At 35.3% G+C, this 22,753-nt stretch overlaps 1 protein-coding gene across 2 annotated transcripts in view; it reads right to left on the bottom strand.

Moving 5' to 3' along the window:
• The window catches only part of DYNC2H1 (dynein cytoplasmic 2 heavy chain 1), a 251,035-nt gene that overhangs the window by 214,341 nt on the left and 13,941 nt on the right, over window positions 1-22,753 (bottom strand). For both annotated transcript variants that reach the window (XM_040976872.1, XM_040976873.1), the window contains exons 7-20: window positions 22,558-22,692; window positions 22,332-22,445; window positions 22,110-22,221; window positions 21,782-21,906; window positions 20,575-20,750; window positions 17,477-17,672; window positions 13,090-13,185; window positions 8,820-8,972; window positions 8,053-8,151; window positions 6,710-6,849; window positions 6,397-6,625; window positions 5,313-5,440; window positions 1,140-1,255; window positions 397-524 (exon numbers count right to left, since the gene is read on the bottom strand). In XM_040976872.1, the coding sequence (XP_040832806.1) occupies window positions 397-524; window positions 1,140-1,255; window positions 5,313-5,440; window positions 6,397-6,625; window positions 6,710-6,849; window positions 8,053-8,151; window positions 8,820-8,972; window positions 13,090-13,185; window positions 17,477-17,672; window positions 20,575-20,750; window positions 21,782-21,906; window positions 22,110-22,221; window positions 22,332-22,445; window positions 22,558-22,692 (1,947 nt within the window). The remainder of the gene's footprint in view (window positions 1-396; window positions 525-1,139; window positions 1,256-5,312; window positions 5,441-6,396; window positions 6,626-6,709; window positions 6,850-8,052; window positions 8,152-8,819; window positions 8,973-13,089; window positions 13,186-17,476; window positions 17,673-20,574; window positions 20,751-21,781; window positions 21,907-22,109; window positions 22,222-22,331; window positions 22,446-22,557; window positions 22,693-22,753) is intronic.

Here is a 22,753-nt window from a genome sequence, read left to right as displayed (position 1 = left end):
CATTACCTCACATCGTTGTGTTTAACTATGAACTTCACATCTTTGTGTATACATGCATGTGTGTAGCCCCAAGTGAGCTCTACCAACACAGCTTAGCATTCTAAAACTACAATCCTGAAGGGAACAGTATAACCTACTTAGGTTTGCACTTACTTTAATATGTTACATCATAAAAGATGCTGTAAATACTTCTGGAAGCAATGCTAATTATTGTTATACTACACCAACAGAGAATAAAGAACGATCTTGAGCCAATCAGTTAAACCAGAATACCCAGACTTGCCTAGATATAATGTGATCAGATTAAATATTTCTAAATAATCACATAACATTAACTAATTTAAACATCTCCAGTAATATAGAAAAAATATAGTAAATACACTTTGTGATTCTCACCTCTGGCTTCCGTTCTTGCAGCTTACTGTACTGCAAATTTGCATCACCTATTTCTTCCACAGACTGAGGCATAACTGTTAAGGCTTCCATAGCCTCCGTTACAAAGGTATCAATTTCATGTAAGTGAGCTAATAGGTAACATCGAAATACAAGAAATATTATTTCTATCAAAAATATTCAATTACATTATTTCTAAAACAAAGAGAATTAGAAGTTATCACAATAAACACAATAAATTCCAAATTATCATTTGCTTTTATACAATAAATTTCAAAGTGTGAGATAAGAAAATATTTCTTCCCAAGAATTTTTGATTTATACTTAAAATTTGGGGGAAAATAATTAAAATGTACTCAGTAAATTTTACAAAAATCTCAGGATATTTTCTATCATTTAAACAGCATTAAATCATCTCAGTAAAAGAAAAAAAAAGCCATGTGTTTTGGAAAATATTTTTGTCAACTGAAGAGTCAGAGATACACACTACACAAGAATGACCTGCTTTTCTCAGTAACATGAACAACAAATCACTACTGCTCAGACTACAAATAATAAAGATGCCATCGATGTTTACACTTGTTAGAGGTTACACATGGAATTTTCTAATCTATCATTTTGAGAAAATAGATCTCTTGATACTCCGTAAGGCAGTTTGATTTTTAATCACCACTGAGAGTCACATCATCACCAAAGTACATGCTTGAACATACAAAGTAAGAACAAAAGTGTGTAAGTGTCTTTACCCTGGATAGATTTCTTCAGAGAGACAACAAGCATGTCAAATAGCTTCTGAATGAGATCATCAATCACAGTCTTCACAGGGTTGCAGTTAATATTTAAACAGTCCACCTTGACCATACTGAAAAACAGCAATGGATATATTGTAACATTTAAAAATCAAGTAGAGCAAAAGAGTCTTATTACAGTATTACAATCATTTTGTGTAATACACTTAAAACATAAGTCAAAATTATTATTGTGATTTTTAAGCACATTTAGATTCAATTTAGTAAAACCGCTTTTGAAGCTTTCAATTAGACAATTTCATTATGATACCATGTTTAAATGTCAAATTTTTAAGAAGCAAAACAATATAAGTATCAACAAAATATATTTAAAACTTTATAAAGTCTGCGCGTTACAATACATAATGCAATTATTTAAACATTTTTTTAAAAAGATAAATTCATTACCCTACAGCCAAAATACAAATAATACTAAAGAAAAAAATACAGAAAGTAAATATAGACTGGAAGGTTCTGAAACATACATGCACCAATACGTGCAAAGCATCAAGTGTTAAAATTATCTTTGTAGGTCTCTATTTTTAAAAAATTGAACAATAACCATACTATCTTAATCATTAAAAATGGGTCAGGGATGCTTTGGGAATGTCTATGTCCCCTACTAGAGTGACTGGATTAAGAGTCCCAGCTCCATTTCTGATTCCCACTTGCCATGAACACACACATTGAGAGGTAGCTGACAGTGCCTTCAGTATTTGAGTTTTGGCCACACAAACAGGAAATCCACACTGAGTGCTAACCTCCTAGCCTGACAGCACCAAAGGCTGCACATATTTATGGAATCAACTAGAAGATGCAAGACATTAATAACTCTAGCTCAATCTCTTTCATGCAAATGATTTGTTGTTACTACTATCTTAAAGCAAAGACAAGGCATATAATTTTGGAAAGACTGGTTGGTACACTTAACACAAATTATAATTCTCTAAGAAAAGAAAAAAAATTAAGTAAAATTGCTTAACTGCGGGAAATCTCATATTTATCCTAAAAAGCAAAAAAGCTGTATTCCAGGGCTGATACTAGGCACACCAAGTCTTTAAGTCACAGCCTACAATACTAGCATTGCATATAGATGCTGGCTAAAGCCCCAGATACTCCATTTTCCACCCACCTCCCTGCCAATGCACCCAGAAAAACGGTAAAAGATGGCTCAAGTATTCGGGCACCTGCACCCACGTGGGAGACCCTGATGAAGCTCTGGCTCCTTTCTTGCCTGGACCAACCCCAGGCATTGAGGCCATTCAAAACATGAACCAGTGAATGATTTTCCCTGCCTTTTTTCTCTGTCTCTTCCTTTATCCCTGCAACTCTGCCATCCAAAAGAAATTTTTAAATAAAAATTATACCTAATCATAATGAAATGTTACAGATAGGATTGTCATTCACCTTTCACTGAAAAATTTTGATAACACGCAACTGAAGCTCCAATCAGCCATATATGGAAAAAATTTTGTCCTAATATATCAAAGATGCCTTGCCCCAAAATTCCTTTATTATTACATAATCACAATCATATCATTAGAATATGATTTTTTTAACCTTGCAACATATTTCCAAAATATATTAAAGCAATTTCTATGTTCTTATGTAATTAGCTTAGATGAATATTTGTTAATCAGCAAGAAGAGAAACATGGAATGTGACACAGATTCGTTTGGTAATGTTTTCTCTTAACTTTGGCAAAGAAGCTTAAGTGAAAGTTTATCTACAGTAAAGTCAAATAAACAGTAGATACAGCAGTAAAAATCCTTGAGCAGTCAGGTAACAGTACAAACTGAAAGGAAATGGACAAGATCGGGACACAAGACAAGACACAATGGAGAAAAGAAACCCCACATGCAACAGCACTACAAAAGCACTACCTTATTCTTACTTCAAAGTATTATTAATGATATTGCCACCACCTTAATTACACAACATCACACCCAGAAAGTTACTTATCTTCTCTACTGCCCATACTTCTTCCTTCAATAAGCATGATGTTTTCATTTCTCATTAATTTTCTCCATGCCATTTTAAATACAAACAACTATAATTAACTACTTATTGTTGATTCTTTGCATGACTACCAGACTAAGCTGTTATTTTACTTTATTCCAGCTGCACTATTACTTATCTTGAGAATAACCTTTTGGATCAAAACAGCCTTACTACTAACACACACCTGCTAGAAATCTTCAAAAGCTAACCATTCTGGTGCCCACCGCAATAGCGTAGTGGTTAAAGCCCTCGCCTTGCACGTGTCTGCCGGGATCCCATATGGGCGCCGGTTCTGATCCCAGTGGCCCCACTTCCCATCTAGCTCCCTGTTTGTGTCCTGGGAAAGCAGTTGAGGATGGCCCAAAGCCTTGGGTTCCTGCACCCACGTGGGAGACCCAGAAGAGCTCCTGGTTCCTGGCTTTGGATTGGCTCAGCTCCAGACATTGTAGCCACTTGGGGAGTGAACCATCAGATGGAAGATATTCCTCTCTGTCCCTCCTCCTTTGTATATATGCCTTTCCAATACAAATAAATAAATCTTAAAAAAAAAAAAAAGCTAGCCACTCTGAAATGACTAAGAACCAAATTCTCTACCTTAGAAAGTAAAAATCTATATTTTACTTATATTTACTTATTCTTTTTCAGCTTTACCTTAGTCCCAAATAAGACACAGCTAACCAATTCCATTTTTTTTTCAACATACAAATCCCTTTAACCCTCTACTTTAACCTAACAATATAATTTGTGTCAAAATCTCAATTCAAGTCCCACTATCCTAACCAAAATTTCCTTGATTTTTCCCTCAGATAGATGGAATATCTTCATCCTCTGAATCCCCAAAATTTTAGGATAACCTTTCATTTGTAATGTAGACATTCCACTAATCAATAATTATTTAACAATAACAATTAAAAACTAAAACTGGATCCATTGTATTGATATGCAAATCATTCCTCTGATCAAAACACTAAAAGCTAAATACTTTAAACTATTTTAATACAAAAAACTGAAGTTCACTTAAAATGACCTCCAAAGTCTGAAGCTGGCAGTAGCCATCCAACTGCAGAGTACCAACTCATTAAACTTCCATGAATATTTGAGTTATCAAATGTTTATATCATTCCACTACCAGACAGTAAGCAACTGATACTGTGTTCATTTTTGCATCAAAATCGTACTACATTTTGCATGCTACAAACAGCTGCCAAATATTCAACAAAAGAATTAAAAAAGACTTAATAAATAAGATATCATTTAACAGTGATATATGACTATTACACAATAAGTTTTGTGGAACTTATTGCCAAGAGTAACTTAGGTTGTATGAATGTAAAATAATAATCAAGATATATTCTCAAGTAGACAGGATATGAGATGCTCCTCAAAAACTTTTACTGGGCCCGGCGGTGTGACCTAGTGGCTAAAGTCCTCACCTTGAATGCGCCGGGATCCCTTATGGGCATCGGTTCTAATCCCAGCAGCTCTACTTCCCATCCAGCTCTCTGCTTGTGGCCTGGGAAAGCAGTCGAGGGCCGCCCAAAGCTTTGGGACCCTGCACCCGTGTGGGAGACCCGGAAGAAGTTCCTGGATCCTGGTTTCAGATCAGCATAGCATCGGCCGTTGCGCTCACTTGGGGAGTGAATCATCAAATGGAAGATCTTCCTCTCTATCTGTTCTCCTCTCTATATATCTGACTTTCCAATAAATAATAAATAAATCTTTAAAAAACTAACTTTTACTAATTAGATAATATCCAGATGCACATCCCAGGTGTGCTTCAGAATACCTCCCAGAATAGGATGAAAGAAAGAGGAGCAATACAAAAACAGAGCTGAGTATCAGCAGCTTCCTATTCTTCAGTACACTTTCATCACATTTAGACCATGTCAATGCATGTCAAATAGCAACTTCTCATATGAGATATAGAAGTCCAATCCCAAATCTACACTGATCAACCAGGCCTTCCTTATCCAGCAGAGTCAAGACTCATATTTTACTCTTTGTAATCAAGTGCCATAGCTGAGGCCTACAGAATATAAAATGGTGAATTCAACATAATTACATAGAGAATACCCTTACCATCTAGTCAAAACTATAATGATACTTAAGTGTTATGTTAATCTCCAATACCTTGGAAGTCGTTCTACTTCCTTCCCTTTTACTTTCAGTGCTTTAAAATTCTTCTCCCAATCGTGTACTGTAAAGAGGTGCTTTTCCACCAGAGCTTCCATATCAACTTGCCCGATTACAATCCATTCCTAGTTAAAAAAAAATTAAATACATTAAAGAAATAGGAAAAGTTAACACATAAAAGAATTAATCTTTTTAAGACCAGGAAAAAGAAGTAGGTGTGGATATTTGAGTGAACTATAATGAGGCTAACATTATGGTGTAGCAAGGCAAGATGCCACCTGCAATGACAGCATCCAATTTAGAGTTCCAGCTGCTCCACTTCTAATTTGGCTCCCTGCAAATGGCCTGATAAAGCAGAAATCAAGGCCCTCTTGCTACCCACATAGAAGATCCAGATAAAGCTCTGGCTCAGTCCTTGCCACTGCAGCTATCTGGGGAGTAAACCAGCAGACAGAAGAGTCTACCTATCTATCTATCTGTCTGTCTAGCTATCTATCTATCTATCTTTCTATCTTTCTGTAGCTCTTTCAAATAAATATATTTCAGTTCTGTAAAAAACTGAAAACAATCTAGTTCCTCAGCTTGATAAAATAGCCAAAGACTGACACAAAACAGTGTGATTATTTTCATATGTTGAATAAATGTAGACTGTGTAAGAATCCACAAATCTGGGCCTGGCACAATGGCTCAATTGGCTAATCCTCTCCCCCCATGCAAGCATTGGCATCCCATGTAAGTGTTGTTCATGTCTGGCTGCTCCACTTCCCATCCAGCTCCATGCCTATGGCCTGGAAGTGCAGTGAAGGATGGCCCAAAGCCTTGGAGCTCTGCAGCCACAGGAGAGACCATGAAGAAGCTCCGGATTCCTGGTTTCCAATTGGCTTAGCTCCAGCCATTACAGCCTTCTGGAGAATGAACCAGTGGATGGAAGATCTCTATCTGTCCACTCTGAAAAATCTCCCTTTCCAATAAAAATAAATATTTTTTTAAAAATCCACAAATCTAGTTTTCCATATTTTACGTTGTATGAATTTTATGTTAGACATAAATTTTATGTTAGACATAATTTCATGTTCTGTACCTTATGCTGGCGTAAAACAGCTGATAATCTTCTAAACAAATCTTCTGCTTTGCTGAATATAGTCAAAAATCCACTTGCATTTCTGTCAATCATAACTGAAAAAATAGATTCGTCTCCTGCCTCTCCCACTCCCCTAAACTGATTTGGAATGCTGATGAATCTCTTCATTTCTCTATAATATTTTGCCCGGACTTCTTCAAAAGGGGGTCGGAACTGTAACCGGCCCTGTCTGGAAGTAAATAAATAATTTGTAAATACAAACTATAAGAAAAATGTAAATATAAAGTTAAACTGGTATTTTAAAACACCTTACTTGTATGTTAACTCTATATTTATTTCTGGAAGATTCTCATTAAGAGCTTCTAATCCCATCTGATATTGATGCTCCAGAGCTTTGTACAGCTGATGGTTCCAGTGCTGTTTCCAGGCACGCATGTCACTTGCTTGGAATCCCTAAATGTTACATTTACATGTTTAATTTAAAAATAAGTAACAAAAGAGGTTATTCATTCAATATATTTTCATTTCACACAAATAAGTCATTAGAAAGATAAGATTATTTTAAATTATCTTACAACACACAACTCTTTACTTGCACTTTTCATATGAGAGTTGATAGTCAAATGAAAATCTCCATGATCATAAATACATGGCACATTGAATGACCAGTAAAATTTAAAAGTTAGATGACTTGTGAAATAACTTTTACATCAGGACTTTATGATGCAGTAATATAAACAATGGTTTACTTTGGGAACCTCTTAGTTCTTTACCAGAACTTTTCTTTGGGCATAGCTATTCTCTTCCCTTCCTATTTAAATCAAGGGTAGGAAACTTTTACCTGTCAAGAGCCTTTTGTATATTTATCACACTATTTGCACTCCAAACAAAATAATCAGGCTAAAAATTGGCTTCATATATATTTACTGAATTTCAGGTTCTGCCTATAGTTGCCTTGGCAGGATAAAACCAAATGATTTCATAGGCCTTATACAGATGCGCCTACTATGTTAATTCACTGTATGCTTTAAAACATGAGAAATTTACATATCAGTATGTTCAGTATACTTTAAATACTATTATGATTTCATAAAACCATAAATATTAATCCTAGTTCTTAGTTGTTGTTTTTTCCTAAGGTTCTAAAAACTGAAAATCCAATGTAATATATAAGATACCCAAATCATATTCGATTAAGAACCCATTTGTATCTATTACACACCAGAGTCTGTATATACACATTTAATCATGTAGTTTCTTATATAAAAATATGAATACAACAAAAATTTTGCTCCCTGTCAAAAGAAAAGGAAATAAAATTCTGAAAAAGAGTTATTAAATATTAAATCTTCCACCTAAATTTAACTTTGTCTTCTACATATGTCATTATCATCTTAAAAAAAGCCATAAAAGCCACAAATTCTGAACTTAAGAATACATGGCACACCATAAGATAGAAAGAAACTTATTTTCATATTTTCAAATCTGAATTAAATCTTAATCCCAGTATGTATAATTCAAAGAATTCTCATCTTATTAGAAATGGGTTACTAAAGATTTAAAGACAACCTCTATGAACTTCTGATAATAATTCATACAATTACCTCACACAAAGTCCTATTTTAAAATGAAGACACAAAGTAAAACTGACGCTACCTGTGCTTCTACACTTGCTAAGCCAGTTCTCAATTCCTGTAACCCATCTTTCCAACGTTGCTGCTGTCGAAGCAGATCGATATTCATAAGAACTACCACCTACGAAAAATTAAACATGAAAGTGTCAAAAATAGCAGAAATAGTAACGTTCCAGTGAGTAAACTCAAAGACACTTCCTTAACCAAACGATCCAGCTCAACTCAACCTGCAACCAAACATATTAATACCTGCCTGAAGCACTAAGAAGAACAAAATATCATTTCTGTGGTTTTTTTCTACCATAACTACAAAACGCAATCATGAGAGAAACATAACAAATCTGATTCAACAGATGAGAATCATCAACATGAGAACCAAGGAAAAACCAAAAAGGAAGAGATTACAGAGACTCAGTCACTATATGCAAAGTGAAATTCTAGACCATACCCTAGAAAAGCAACAGATGTTAGAGCAGAAAGCTGCAAACTTCACAAAAACTCCACTTTCTGGTTTTAATATCTATACTATGAAAATGTAAATTTTTAACAGTAAACAAAGCTTCAAAATGATAAATGTAAACTGTACCAATATTTTATAAACTGAAGTCTTAAAGTGTCTCAACTGTAAAGAGTATAAGTGGAGGTGGAGAGAGGAAAAAAACCACTGTGCTTACAAAGCCGTATCATGGAATTTTTTTAATGTTTTAAAATAAGAATTTTTAAAAATTATAAAACTGCTATATTTAATGAAGCATTCATAGCTCATTCAGCTTTATAAATAAAATATACCTTTTCACAAAATGTAGTATGCCATTTCCTCAATTTTCTATTTTCAGTGGCAAGTCGTTCAGCAGCATTTTGGAGTTTCTGGATATAGCCTTCCAATTCCTTAGGATTATCCCAGGTGATCTGTGACTTTCCTCCACTTCCTGCTTTTGAATTCTGTGATAAAGTAAATGACATTTAATACTCAAAAGCAGTTTTTCCAAAACACTTAGTGTTTCACATCGTAAGTTTAGCTAGCCAAAATGCTAATCTGGATATAACTATTTTCCTCTTTAAAAATAATTAGTTTGGTCAAGATTGAACAGTTCCTTTTTTTTTTTTCCAGATTCTCTCTCTTGTAATTGAAATGCCCTTGATAAACCACAAAAAACAAGCATGTGAAAACTGAAAGGTTTAACTGAATAGGCACACTAACTAGAAACCTCAGAAGTCGAGAGGAAATACACCCATGTTTCCTTACCATGTGCTATATAGCCAAGACAGATCATCAGAAAGCCTACAATCTGAAACCACTGAGGCATAACACAAAAATGCCCTATGATAAACCTTTATCCCCAGCAAAGGATCAGGAAAATAACAGTCAAACAAAAAATCTTTTAAGCAAATTCTACCCACTTCTAGCTAAACAATAAATTGTTCCTTTCTGTAGTTCTAACCACACTGAATGGACAGCAATTATTCCATCGCTAACAGGGCAGTAGTAGTCCCCGTTCCAAGGTAATAGTGGTGGTGACATCAAGGGAACTGAGCCCAGGTCAAAGCAGTTTCACTGCTGAAGTCTGCTACACTTTCAAGGAAGAACTACCATCATTCTTCTCAAACTATTGCAAAAAACTGAAAAGGAGAACCTTTTCAAACTCATTCTAAGAAGTCAGGACTTTACCTTAATTACAGAACCAATACAATTAACAACAATAAATAAATAAACAAATAAATAAAACAAAACAAAATCTCTGATGAACATAAATACAAAAATGATCAAAGAAATACTAATTAATCAAATCCAACAACATATGAAAAACATCACCTAGATTGACCAAGTGGGATTTGTCCTAGGGCTGCAGAGATCGTTCAACACATACAAATCAATTCACACGATTAATCACATGAAAAGAAGGAAGAATAAAATCATATGGTAATTTCAACAGATGCAGAGAAGGAATTTGATAAAATCCAACACAGAAACACATATTTGTGATTAGGAAAAAAAAAAAAAAAACTTTGGCCTAGTGCAATAGCATAGTGGCTAAATCCTTATTTTGCAATCACCAGGATTCTATAAGGGTGCCAGTTCCTGTCCTGGATGTCCACTTTCCATCAGGCTTCCTGCTTGGGTCTTGGAAAAGCAGTAGAAAATGGCCCAAAACCTTGGGGACCTGCACCCACGTGGGATACCCAGAAGGAGCTCCTGGTTCCTGGCTTCAGTTCAGCTCAGCTCTGGTCATCATGGCCACTTGGGAAGTGAACCAGCCAATAGAAGATCTTTCTATATCTCCTTTTCTCTGGATATTTGCCTTTCCAATAAAAATTAATAAATATTTTTTAAAAGGACTTAAACTAGGTATAGAAGGATATATCTCAATACAGTAAAGGCAATACAGGACAACCCCATAATCAATATCATATGGAATGCAGTGCCTGCCAACCACGTGGAAGACCCACATTGACCTCCCAGCTCCTATCTTTGGCCTAGACAAACCCTGGCTCTACCAGCCACTTGAAACTAAAGTTGTAGGATCAAAGTTGTCTCATTCTCCCTCCCTCCTTTCCTTTCCCTCTTCTCTCTGTTTCTCTGTCAATCTACCTTTTGAACACACATTTTTTAAAAAAGCAAACTATAGGTGCTGAATACAATTTTAAAAGATATATGAAATATATAAATTTATTAAGAGCTAAAATTATTTAACTACTAGAGGAAAAATATAAAGGAAACACACTAACACACAGGTAGCAATTTTTAATAATACCCCAAAAGTAAAAGCAGTAAAAGCAGAAAACAGACAAATGGAATTACATCAAACTGAAACTTCTGCACAACAAAGGAAATAATCAACAGAATTAAGAGACAACAGACAGAACAGGAGAAAATGTTTACAAACTATACAGCTGATGATGGAACAATATCCGGAAAACACAAAGAACTTAAGAAATTAAAAAGCAATTCAGTTAAAAGACAAAAATTGTGAAAACATAGTTTTCAAAGCAGAAATACAATTGGCCAAGAAATAGGTAAAACGATGCTAAGGATCACTAGCCACCAGGGAAATGCAATGAGGAATCATCGCCAGCATGAATGAGTATTACAAAAAAGGTCAAAAAATAACTAATGCTGGCAGGGATTTTAAGGGAGGCTAATATACCATTACTACAGCTATTATGTAAAACTATACAGAGATTCCTCCAAAGAAAAACATATCATAAGAAGCAGATATCCAAAACTGTCTAAAACGTACCAAAACACATTCAAAGGAAATGAAACAGAGAAGCCAGTTCTTCCAATTCTAGGAAAATATCCAAAGGAAATAAAATCACATAAAACAGATACCTGAACTCCCAAGTTTATTGCAGCTATATGTGTGTGTGTGTATATTTCTATATATATACACATACATACATACACACACACACACACACACACACACACACACACACACACACACTGTGGAACATTATGATGGCGTAAAAAAGGAGGAAGTCATGCATTTCCAAGAAACTGGATGAAAATGGAGATCATTATGCTAAGTAATACATAGAAAGACAAATTTTCTCTTATATTCTCTATATAAAGAGAATTAAAAATATGTAGATGCAGTACTATAAATGCTGCCTTCCCTGTATTATACCCCTTTTGTCTTTTTATATCATATAATGACATGAATCCCACATTATGTGATATTATACACCCATCCCTGCTCTCAAGAAAAAGTGTACATGTATGTATGTTAAAAAATCACAAAATCTGGAGTCTGGCAGGTTGGCAAAATGGTGAAATCCCAACCTCTGAGAACCAGGATATCATATGAGTGCTGGTTCATGTCCTGGCTGCTACAGTTCCTATTCAGCTCCCTGCACGCAGCCTGGGAAAGCAGTCGAGGATGGCCCAAATCCTTGGGACCCTTCACCCACGTGGGAGACCAAGAAAAATCTCCTGGCTCCTGACTTTGGATTGGTTCAGCTCCAGCTGTTGCAGTCATTTGGGGAGCAAACCAGTGGATGGAAGATTTTTCTCTTTGTCTCTCTGTCTGTCTGACTTGCCTTTCCATTAAATCTGATATGCCTTTCCATTAAAAATAAATATTTAAAAAAAAAAATAAAGGTCTGTGTGTTTTCATTGAACTGCTTTTTATGCATTTCCATATTATTTGAAATATCTAAAATAAAATAGCAAAAAACAGGTCCCAACAACCCTTAACGGGTAGAGTAATATGTTTGTGCTGAACACACTATTTCCTTCTCAAAGTCTGAAATTTCGGTACATAGTAAATGGAGGATGCCTATGTCGCCAGCTCCCTAGTAAAATAACACCTACACATATAACAAGATGTTGTTCAAGGAATTAAGTACATCCTATGCAGCTCCACTAAGATAACAATCTTAGCTGCATGCATTTGTTTATGTGGAAATTCTTTCACCTTTCCCTTTGCTGATTTCATTTTGCATCTTTGCAGTTATCCTGTAAATGTGTGTACTGAAGCCTATAGCTACTTCAGTGAATCACAGAGGTTTAGCCAACCATATGAAAATTAGTTATTCACATTCCAAGATAAAAATAAAAGTCATACCTTTCCTCACTTCTTTTTATATATACTTGCTCCCAAAGAAGACAAAAATAGAAAATAGAATTTCAAAAAGTCAATAATCACATCCTAACACAGTTTAAACACCATTATGGGTTTTCCTAATTTCATTTTTGTGCACATTCAAGTAGATACAAATAAAGAGCATTTAGGTCTTTTTAAAAAATCAGAAAACCAGGAGGAAAAGCAATAAACACTCCTGTATATAAGGACTTGAAACATTAGTGTACTGGCATACTATTTGTTCAGTATTCATAATAACACACTTGATCAAAATCAGAATCAAAATATACACACTACAATAAGTTAAATAAATAATTGAAAAAATGTTACTTGCTAAGAATGAAAGAAATAATGGGGGAATAAAATAAACTTCAATGGTTATGTTAAGCTAAGGGTATATTTAAAAGTCAAAAAAAGAATCAAGAACTAATTCACATGTAAAATACACATAATAGAAGAAAAAGCCCATTTACCTTAATTATCTGTTCAAATGCTAAGGCAGATTGTAGCATCATTGGCCTCTGGCTTTGAATCATTTGCTGATCAATAGAATTGTAAAAATGTGCCACCTACAAAGCAAAACTCCAATTATTAATAATAAGTAATAACATTTACACATTAACTTTTCTGCATTTGTATTCCTAAGATTAAACAGAAAACAGTTTTTTCATCTCCAGCAATTACTCACGTATTAACAATATAAACATTCTGTACATCTGTATTGAGTTCATACTTTTTAATTTACTTATTTAATTGAAAGAATTACAAAGAGACAGAAATTTCCATTTGCTGGTTCATTCGCCAGCCAAGGAAGCACCAGGCTGAAGTCACGAGCCAGGAACTTCCTGAAGGTCTCCAGGGGGGTGATAAAAGCACAGTCGAGTCTGCTTCCAGTACTTTCCCAATAGGTCTCCCAATGAAACTGCTGAATTTAGCTGGATAATAAGATGCTGGACTCTCTGCATGATCCATGCCCACAATGAAGAAATCAGGACTGGATATGAACTGTACTACTGTAACAATATGGAGGAATTAATATGGGGTAGGGCTTTTTGGGAGAGTTTGAGGGAATCCCACAGCCTATAAAACTGTGTTATAAAATGAAATTAAAAAAAAAAATTCCCAAACTTTATTTTAGCCCTTCAAGGTCATCCTCTGAGGCCCCTTGAACCTGTTTTATTTTGTTGTTTCCTTCTTTTTTTCTTTTTATTTGACAGATTTGACACAGAGAGACAGAACAATAAAAAGAGAGATCTTCCATTTGCTGAGCAGATCGGAAGTCAGGAGCCAGAAGCTTCTATCTGGGTCTCCTATGTGAATGCAGAGGCCCAGTGTCCTGGGGCTTTGTCTGCCTTTCCAGGTCTTAAACGGGGAGCTAGATGGGAAGTGAAGCAGCTAGGACTTGAAATAATGTCCATTTGGATTCTGGGACTGCAGGCAGAGGATTAGCCTGTTCTGCCACCAAACAGAATCCCAAATCCTCAAAAACCTACCTAAGAACCTTCAAATGGCTGTCCAATAGGCCAAAGAATAAAATTCAACCATAAAACCAATTTCCCAACACATAAGATTCTATATGAACTAGCTCTTAATCCTACCACAAATTCCTCCCTCATTCCGTCTTAGTGAAACTGTCCTCCTTGTTTCTAATGTGCCCCATGGGGTTTCCCTGGAAAATTATACAAATGATTTGTTCTACCTGAAATAATCTTCCTTCAGTTACCTGTATTTACATGTGCTTTGGTTCATTTTATGTCACATCTCTTCTCAAATACTGCATCTTCATCAAGGCCTACTTTAATCACTCTACACAAGAATAGCCATCTAGGCCACAAATCTTTACTGTTTTATTTTTTCTATAAGCAGGTATCATTACCCAATCTCAAGGGTATTTCCTGCCAGCAGAATCTGAGACCACTGAGGGGCAAAGCAACCGTGTTCTATGGCCACAAGAACCACCAGGGACAGACAGGTGGGGCATGTCCATTTAATGTAAAGCAAGCACAAACTTATATAGACTAGAAAAGGAGAAGGCAGAAGAGTGGTCCCTGACACAGTTCTTCCACCTAATTCTAACTATTACATTGTAACTGGACAGAAGGCAGATCTATCTCTCTGGACCCTCCAACAAACTCACAGGTTACAATCCTCAAGCAAGGCTGGAGGCTGTGCCTCAGGTCACAGGTAGATGCCACTGAATCACGCCCACCAGGTGGCAGGCAGAGATCCAGGGGCAATCTCCCACAGCCTAACATTATATAATAAATGTATGTGTTTCCATCTGTCTCTTCTGGTATAATGGTAGTAGCTATAAGAACAGTGCCCTCAAAAGCAGATATTTAATAAATGATCACTGGATTGATCAGTGAAATCAACTGATAACAGAGAGATGTATATAAGCTATGGGAGGTCACAAAGGACAACACTGTAGAACTCTAGGAGGGAAACACACAGACAGGCTCAGGGAAGAAAAAGTGGATACCCAAAGCATGATCTATGGAATTCTAGGAAACTGTGTCTTAACTTTTGTATTTTTAGTGCCTCAAAACATTTACTACATAGTGAGCACTTAAAATATATTTCTTAACCAATTTTATGGAGTACTTTGCTTTCCACTTAAAATGTGGATGAAAAATATATTTTATCTGATATAGAACAGCTGTTCTACTAATTTTGTACCAAAAAAGCAGGCACAGAAAAAGCCCAACCAGGAAAACTAGAAGCAACAAAATATTCAGCAATCTGGCACTATTGTTATCCAGCCAACATTCTACTTCACTTCACATACTCTACTCTCAATATATATTTGTTCCTCAACATGTGCTCCTAAATGCTTGTATAAGTGGGTTTTCCTGACAATACATGGTCATTCGCTGCATCTCTACTATGCCAGATTAGATACAAAAATCAGCAAGTCTCTCTACTTTTGATTCAGTGATAGCCATGAGATGACCACTCATCACTTCCAACTAACAGCATGTGTGTACTCTTCTAGGCTCACATCAATCAATCTTCCTCTGAAAAGACAGCTGAGACCAACCCTGGAAAAGAACTGAAAATTCCCACCTTTAAAGACTTTCACAAGGCATTAGCAACATTTACAATGAAATACTTACATTAAACATTGTATAACTCTTTGCACTATAATGACATAAACATGAGCTTTGGAGTAAGAGAGACTTGATGTCAAATCCCAGCCTCAAAACTTACCAGCATTATGGTACCAGAAAAATTATGCTATACATCTGATCCCTAATTACATGATGGCAAAATAGGGAACTAATAGAAACACCAGAGTTCTAATTTTTTGCTGAAAAAATTGTTCCAACTCTCTGAATGGATGCCTGAAACTTTGGGATAGTAAATATTCACACCTTATATGATACTGAGATATATATATATATATATATATATATATATATATGCATATATATGCATATGTGTACATATACACATATATACTGTATAAACCTGTATATACTGCATTCTTCACACATATAAGAATGTAGTATATATCTTTTATATAGACCTTTTATATACCTTTTATAAGTTCAATTTCTAAATTAAGCATCTTAAGAGATTAACAATATAATTGAAGCTAGCACATGATTTTTAATTAAATCAAGAACTTTCATCATTTCCCTTAAAAGAAGACAGTTTGTGGCTTCTCTTTGGCATGTCCAAATTGCCAGTATCACTGTGCTTGAACTTTCAGTCCATTATTAAAAATAATAAGGATTATATGAACATAGCTTTGTGATTCCACTACCATTAATCAGATAATCAAGTAAGCTACCAGGTATAAGTCATGGACAAAATGTGGATTCACAGCAGGATAGAATGAAATGGAAAACCTGAGATAGCATCACTACTCAGAACTGTGTACAATTTAAAACATGAATAATTTATTTATGTGATTTTCTGGTTAGTATTTTCGGGCCGCAATCAAACACAGAAAGTGACAACACTGATAAGGGGGGAGCATAGAGCCTAACATTAACTCAGTGCTCACTGTTTAGTTTGTTCTCCGCCACTAGACCAGTGACTCTCAGTTGCAGCTGATAGCAGACATCTGACAATACCTGAAGACAATTTTGATTGTCAGATTAAGCAGATGTTAAAAGGCTATACTGTGTTTTAGCCAAGGATGCTACTAAAGATCCTACAACGCCCAGTCAGAATTACCCTCAAAAAATCAGGAAAAGAAATAGTTTAACTATCAAAAATATAGAAGCTGAGAAATTCTGTGTCAGGATTAATGCTAATATAATCATTTTTGTATTGTTGTTAAACTAGGCCTGGCAAAACAGGTATTTAATGCACCTGTGTAATAAAGAACAAACAAAAGACTAAACACAAAAGACTCCATTTTTGTCTTCTATAAGGTACTATTCCTGCCTTCTATCATATAATAATCATATGAGACAAAAGAATTTTTAAATATAATGTGAAATGTGCTGTAATGATGATTTTCATACTGCACAAAGAATAAGGAAGAATCAACAAAAAGGAAGTCAGAATTGAGAAATTGACTTTTAAGTTGAAAATTCAACAATGATGCAGTTTTCAATCAGAACAGATTTGGAGACATATTCAAAGGAAAGCAGTTTCTTCTTACCAAAAAAAAAAAGAGATACAACATAAAGAAAAACCTTTACACAGTGGAAGTCAAAACCAAAAAGATTAGTTGGCTCCATGTTAAGGAGATAAACGTGATGATGCAATAACACTTGGTTTTTAACAGGGAAATGGCAGGATGACAATTTGCAAACAGATATTTCAGTGTAATGAACTCATATTCTAGTTCAATATAACATAACTAGTCTGTTGGAATGCTTATTCAACAATACAACTACCTACTTGTTTAAGAATAATAGCTTGCTTGCAGAACTTCTGGGCAATGTTTGCAACCTGCTGTATCTTAGCAGGAATAACGAATCCAAGCGCAGAAAGCTGACGGACTTCTCTCAGAAGAATCACCAACCGATCTGAATAATGCACTTTCAGTGATCCATCACTGGGATCCAACTCCATGATGCGACTATTAGCTTCAATACTATGAAACAAAATGTATAACCTTTTCAGCTTCATGTCCTCACTTTTTAACTGATGAAAATACAGCAGTTATTACAGTTTTAAACCAAACCTAATATTAACTCAAAAAAAACTCTTTTTCATTAGTTTTAAAGTAGGGGTTTTTAAAAATATTATCTCGCCTTGAACACGCGAGGATCCCATATGGGTGCAGGTTCTAATCTCGGCAGTCCCACTTCCCATCCAGCTCCCTGCTTGTGGCCTGGGAAAGAAGTCAAGGATAGTCCAAAGCCTGGGGACCCTGCATCCACATGGGAGACCAGAGGGAAGCTCCAGGTTCATGGTTTCAGACAGGTGCAGCTCTGGCCACTGTGGCCACTTGGGCAGTAAGTCAGCAGAGGGAATATCTTCCTTTTTGTCTCTCTACCTCTCTGACTTTCCAATAAAAATATATAAATCGTTTTAAAAAAATTATCTCACAATTCAAGTTTTGGAAATAGCTACAATATTGAAAATAAATCACCACTTTAATATTTCAAGCAGACTTTTTAGTGCTTAATTTATTTTCGTCTATTTTGCAGAAAAGACAAAAGCAGAGAATGAGAAAAATGAAAAGGGTGCAGAGAATAAGAGAGAAGAATCTGACATACTCTGGTTCAATCCCAAAATGCCTGCAACAACCAAGGCTGTGAAAGGTGAAAGCCAGCCAGGGACCTGGAATTACATCTAGGCATCCCATATGGGTGGTGGGGCCCCAAATCATCAGTCATCAGGAAGCATTAGCAAAAATCCTGATCAAAAGCAAAGCAGCTGAAACTAGAACCAGCACTGAGACGTGAATGTCCCAAGCAACAACTTAAGTTGCTGTGCAATTATAGGCAGCCAACCAAGCAGTTATACTATCAGAAAAAAAAAAAATCAACATATGAAAAAAAGTGGCATGTATTTATTTGAAACTCAGAGTTACAAAAAGAGGATTAGAGAGAAAGAGAAAGAATCTTCCATCCACTGGTTTACTCCTCAAAAGACAATCTTAGCTGCATGCATTTCTTTATGTGGAAATTCCAAGGCTGGGCCAACCTGAAGCCAGTTCTGAGTTCCATCCAATCTCCAAGGAGGTATAGCAGCCCAAACACTTGAGCATTTTCCACTGCTCTGCCAGGTGCATTAGTGGGGAGATGGATAGGAAGTAGAGCAGCTAGGACTTGAACCAGCACTCATGTGGAATGCTGTTAAAATAGGTGGCACCTTTACCCACTAAAACAGGCCCCAAAGAAATCAACTATTTAACTGTCAACTAAGATTCAAAATTCACAGAATTTCTACCAAGAAGAAAAATGGTTTGATTCATTTTCTGTGATGCCTTGTTTTTTTTTTCAACCAGACTACTTGCTTCCTTTATATTTTCATCAACGATCAATAACAAAGAACATCAAAATATAGTATTTTTGAAAGATTTAATGTTCCACTCTTCTATCTTTTGTCTACCTAAGGACCACTCTTTCTATATGTTTGCTTTTTTTAAAGATGCATGCTTGTTTGTTTCACTGAAAATCAACATAGAAAGAAACAGAAAGAGTGCTTGCATTTTCTGGTTTATTCCCCAGTGAGCAGAACAGCCAAAGCTGTACCAAACCAAAGCCAGGATCCAGGAACTCAGCCAAATCCTCTAACACTGGTGGCATGGTCCAAATGCCTGGGCCACGATCTGCTTCCCAAGCACTATGCAGGAAGCTAGAATTGATAGCAGAATAGCTGTGACTGGAACCAGCAACTGCTGGAGTCTCAAGAATGGCTTGACTCCATGCAACACAAGGCTGGCCCCTAACTAAGGTTCTTATAAAAGCTATAACAGTAAACACTACACTGAAAAACTCCAATCTGCAGGGATTGTGAAAGTGAGCTAAGTATAAGGTATTGATTTCATCACATTCCTTTCATTATTAGGATTACATGTTTATCTTTTCCAAACGCTTTCACAATTACAAAAATGCAGAAGTGAGAAAGTAAACCACTGAATAATGAAGAACAAATTATACATCCTACTTACTAGAACATAAAATAAAGCATAATAAAACATAGGTACTTCAAAATGGCTTAAAATGATAATTTAGTTTGAACTATCCTCTATACAAATAAACCCTGTTGCAGCCATTTAGGTAGTAAACCTACAGATGGAAACTCTGTCTTTCATTCTCTTTCTGCATCTCAAATTTTTACAAAGAAAAGGAATACAATTTATAGCTACAGTATATATGTGTCTGTAATTGTAATATTAATATGAAAACAAAAAAAAACATAAATACCAATGACAAGAAACACAGAAGAGTAAAAGATTTCAAGATAAGAATCTGGTCCCAGTACATTAGCCTAGCAGCTGAAGTCCTTGCCGTGAACACCAGAATCCCATATGGGTGCCTATTCACTTTCTAGCTGCTCCACTTCCCATCCAGCTCCCTGATTGTAGCCTGGGAAAGCAGTCAAGGATGGCCCAAAACCTTGAGACACTGAGCCCGCATGGGACCTGGAGGAAGTTCCTGGCTCCTGGCTTCGGATCAGCTCAGCGCCAACCATTGCAGCCACTTGGGGAGTGAATCAGCAGACAGATGATCTTCCTCTCTGCCTCTCCTCCTGTCTGTATATCTGACTTTCCAATAAAAGTAAGTAAATACATCTTACATAAAAAAGAACCTGCAGTTCTAGGGAACACATAAGAAAAGCAAAGAAAAAGTAGTCAACTATATGTTCAAATTTTCCAGCCTTAATGACTTAAAGGTGATAACCAAAAACTAAAAATAAAAAATAATAGTAATTAAGTGAGACGCAGCAGGGTTAGAGAAAAAAGAAAGATGATTAACTCTATCCTGCCACTGCAGCAGTAACATATACTTCCAAATGCCATACTTTAATGTATTTATACTTACCACAAACCAGACCTGGAATCAGACAAACCTGATTGAATCTCCCTGGACCAATCATCAAATTGTTCTTGTTCATAAAGTTTAAATTGGTCTAAAAGATCTTCAGCACTTCGATGAAAGGAGCGAAACCCAGACAAATCAGACAGAAGTGCCTCTGCAATCTTGATCATGTCATCCACCTTCAAAAGTCCAATCACAAGGATATGCATCCTTCACAGGTTTGAGATATTACTATAAAATAAAGAGCTCTTTCCCTTTCCTGTGATTTGGAAATTTTCATTTATGTTGTCAAAAAACCTAAGACTATCAACCCCTTCTTCTAACTTACACAACATCAGAACACTAAAACACAAGATGATAACTTAGACATTATTTAAATTGTAAAATAAGGGGGAAATCCACCTGAAAATACTTGCACTTTTGCAGTTTTGTCAAGAAATTTCAACAATATTCTTACACACATGTGACAACAATATTCATTTTTCATTAAATCCCATGGTTAATAGCTCAAAAAAGAATCAGGCTAATTTGAATGTCAATTAAGAAAAAGAAGGGCCATTTTCCTCAACCATACCAAAAACATCACAGCAATCTAGAAAGCTAATTGAATCAAGCAGAATATTCAGAAAAATCAAACACCATGAATAAAAACTTCAGTAGTACTCTCAAATATGCCAGCTTTTATAATATTCTAAATCCTCTTGCTATTAATAATTAATAATTCTTGAATGAATCAAATGCAAGCATTGCATCACAGTGATTAATAAATACAAAAGCCATTTATTTCAATATTAAAAGATTAGTCTTCTAAATGTATAAATTGCTGTCACTAACTTCAACAATGCCATAGTTACTTTACACCATTTTTTTAATTTCTCTTCAACCCAGAATAATTTACTTATAAAAACACACTTGCACATAGACTTCAACTACCAAGATTCTCCAACTATATTTTGCTTAATGAGTGTGAATGATGCTTTCATCTTGAATAATTTTTTAAAGCCACTTCTCTGGAATAATTGGAATGCTAAATGATTTTATAATTATCTCTACACAAGTAATGAATAGAACTATTAAAATCTCAATTTATAAAGTTTTTAACACATCTACTCTCATATGAAAATATGATGAATATAACAAGCATAGTTTGTTTTCTTAATTTAGCACAGTTTGAATAACAAAGTCTTCAGATTTTATTAAAACAAAATACCTTCAACTCCAACTGGCGGACCCAAACTATATTATTTACAACTTCTGAAAGATTTCTACCAGAAAGTGGTCCAGCTGCATCACCAGGAATTCCACGGCACCGGTTCTCAAAGTCCAGGCGAAAATCTACAAAATTTAAATCATCAAGGACCAGGTGAAACAGAGAAGGAAACTAAGCTACTAATGTGAAAAAATACTGTCATTTGCAACAGAAAATTTGTAAATATTCACATAAAATATATAATCTTCATCATAAATGATACACAAAGACAAAAAATTTACACAAGTATTTTCTCCAATAAACAACATATTCTGTGAGGAGCTTTTACCTTTAACTGAATCCACAAGTCTCGTGAGCAAAGTTTCTCTTTCTAACATCAGTTCTTTGCTTATTGTTGGACGCTGCACCAATTCTTTATATTTCAGAAATGCCTGAAGAAGCTACAAAAAATAAGTACACATTCCATCAGATGGATTGATTAGTTAATTTGTATATATCTTCTAAAACAGTTAAGGGCTAATACAGGAAGTAAAATATTTCAACATTTTACCTGTTGGGGACTGTCTTGAATTTCTGAAATATAATTTCTTAATTTTCCTGCTATTTTTTGTTCTGCGGGTGCAATAATTTTTTCATATTGAGACACTGCAGCTTTCCACAAAGGCTAAACACATGAACAAGTCTGTTAAACTCTAATATTTAAAAACATTGCATTTAAAGAAAAGCAACATAAGTAGGAAATTAAATAAACATAAAGATGCAAATATATATTCAACCTCCGTGTATGGATTATATTGCACAGGATTCAGGCCAGTAAAAGGTTCAAATACTCGAGCCAGGCACACGATTGTATCTTCACTGGCAGGCAAAAAATAGAGAAGCTTCTCATGAATTGTTCTAACAGCCAAAACCTGCAAGAGAGAGTATTGAAACAAGATCTGCTCAAATAAAAAATCTGCATAAGTAGGTCTA

This window comes from Ochotona curzoniae, unplaced genomic scaffold, assembly GCF_017591425.1.
Source record: "Ochotona curzoniae isolate NIBS_2020 unplaced genomic scaffold, NIBS_Ocur_1.0 contig_2723, whole genome shotgun sequence".
Lineage (NCBI taxonomy): Eukaryota > Metazoa > Chordata > Mammalia > Lagomorpha > Ochotonidae > Ochotona > Ochotona curzoniae.
This window is presented reverse-complemented; position numbering and strand designations above follow the sequence as displayed.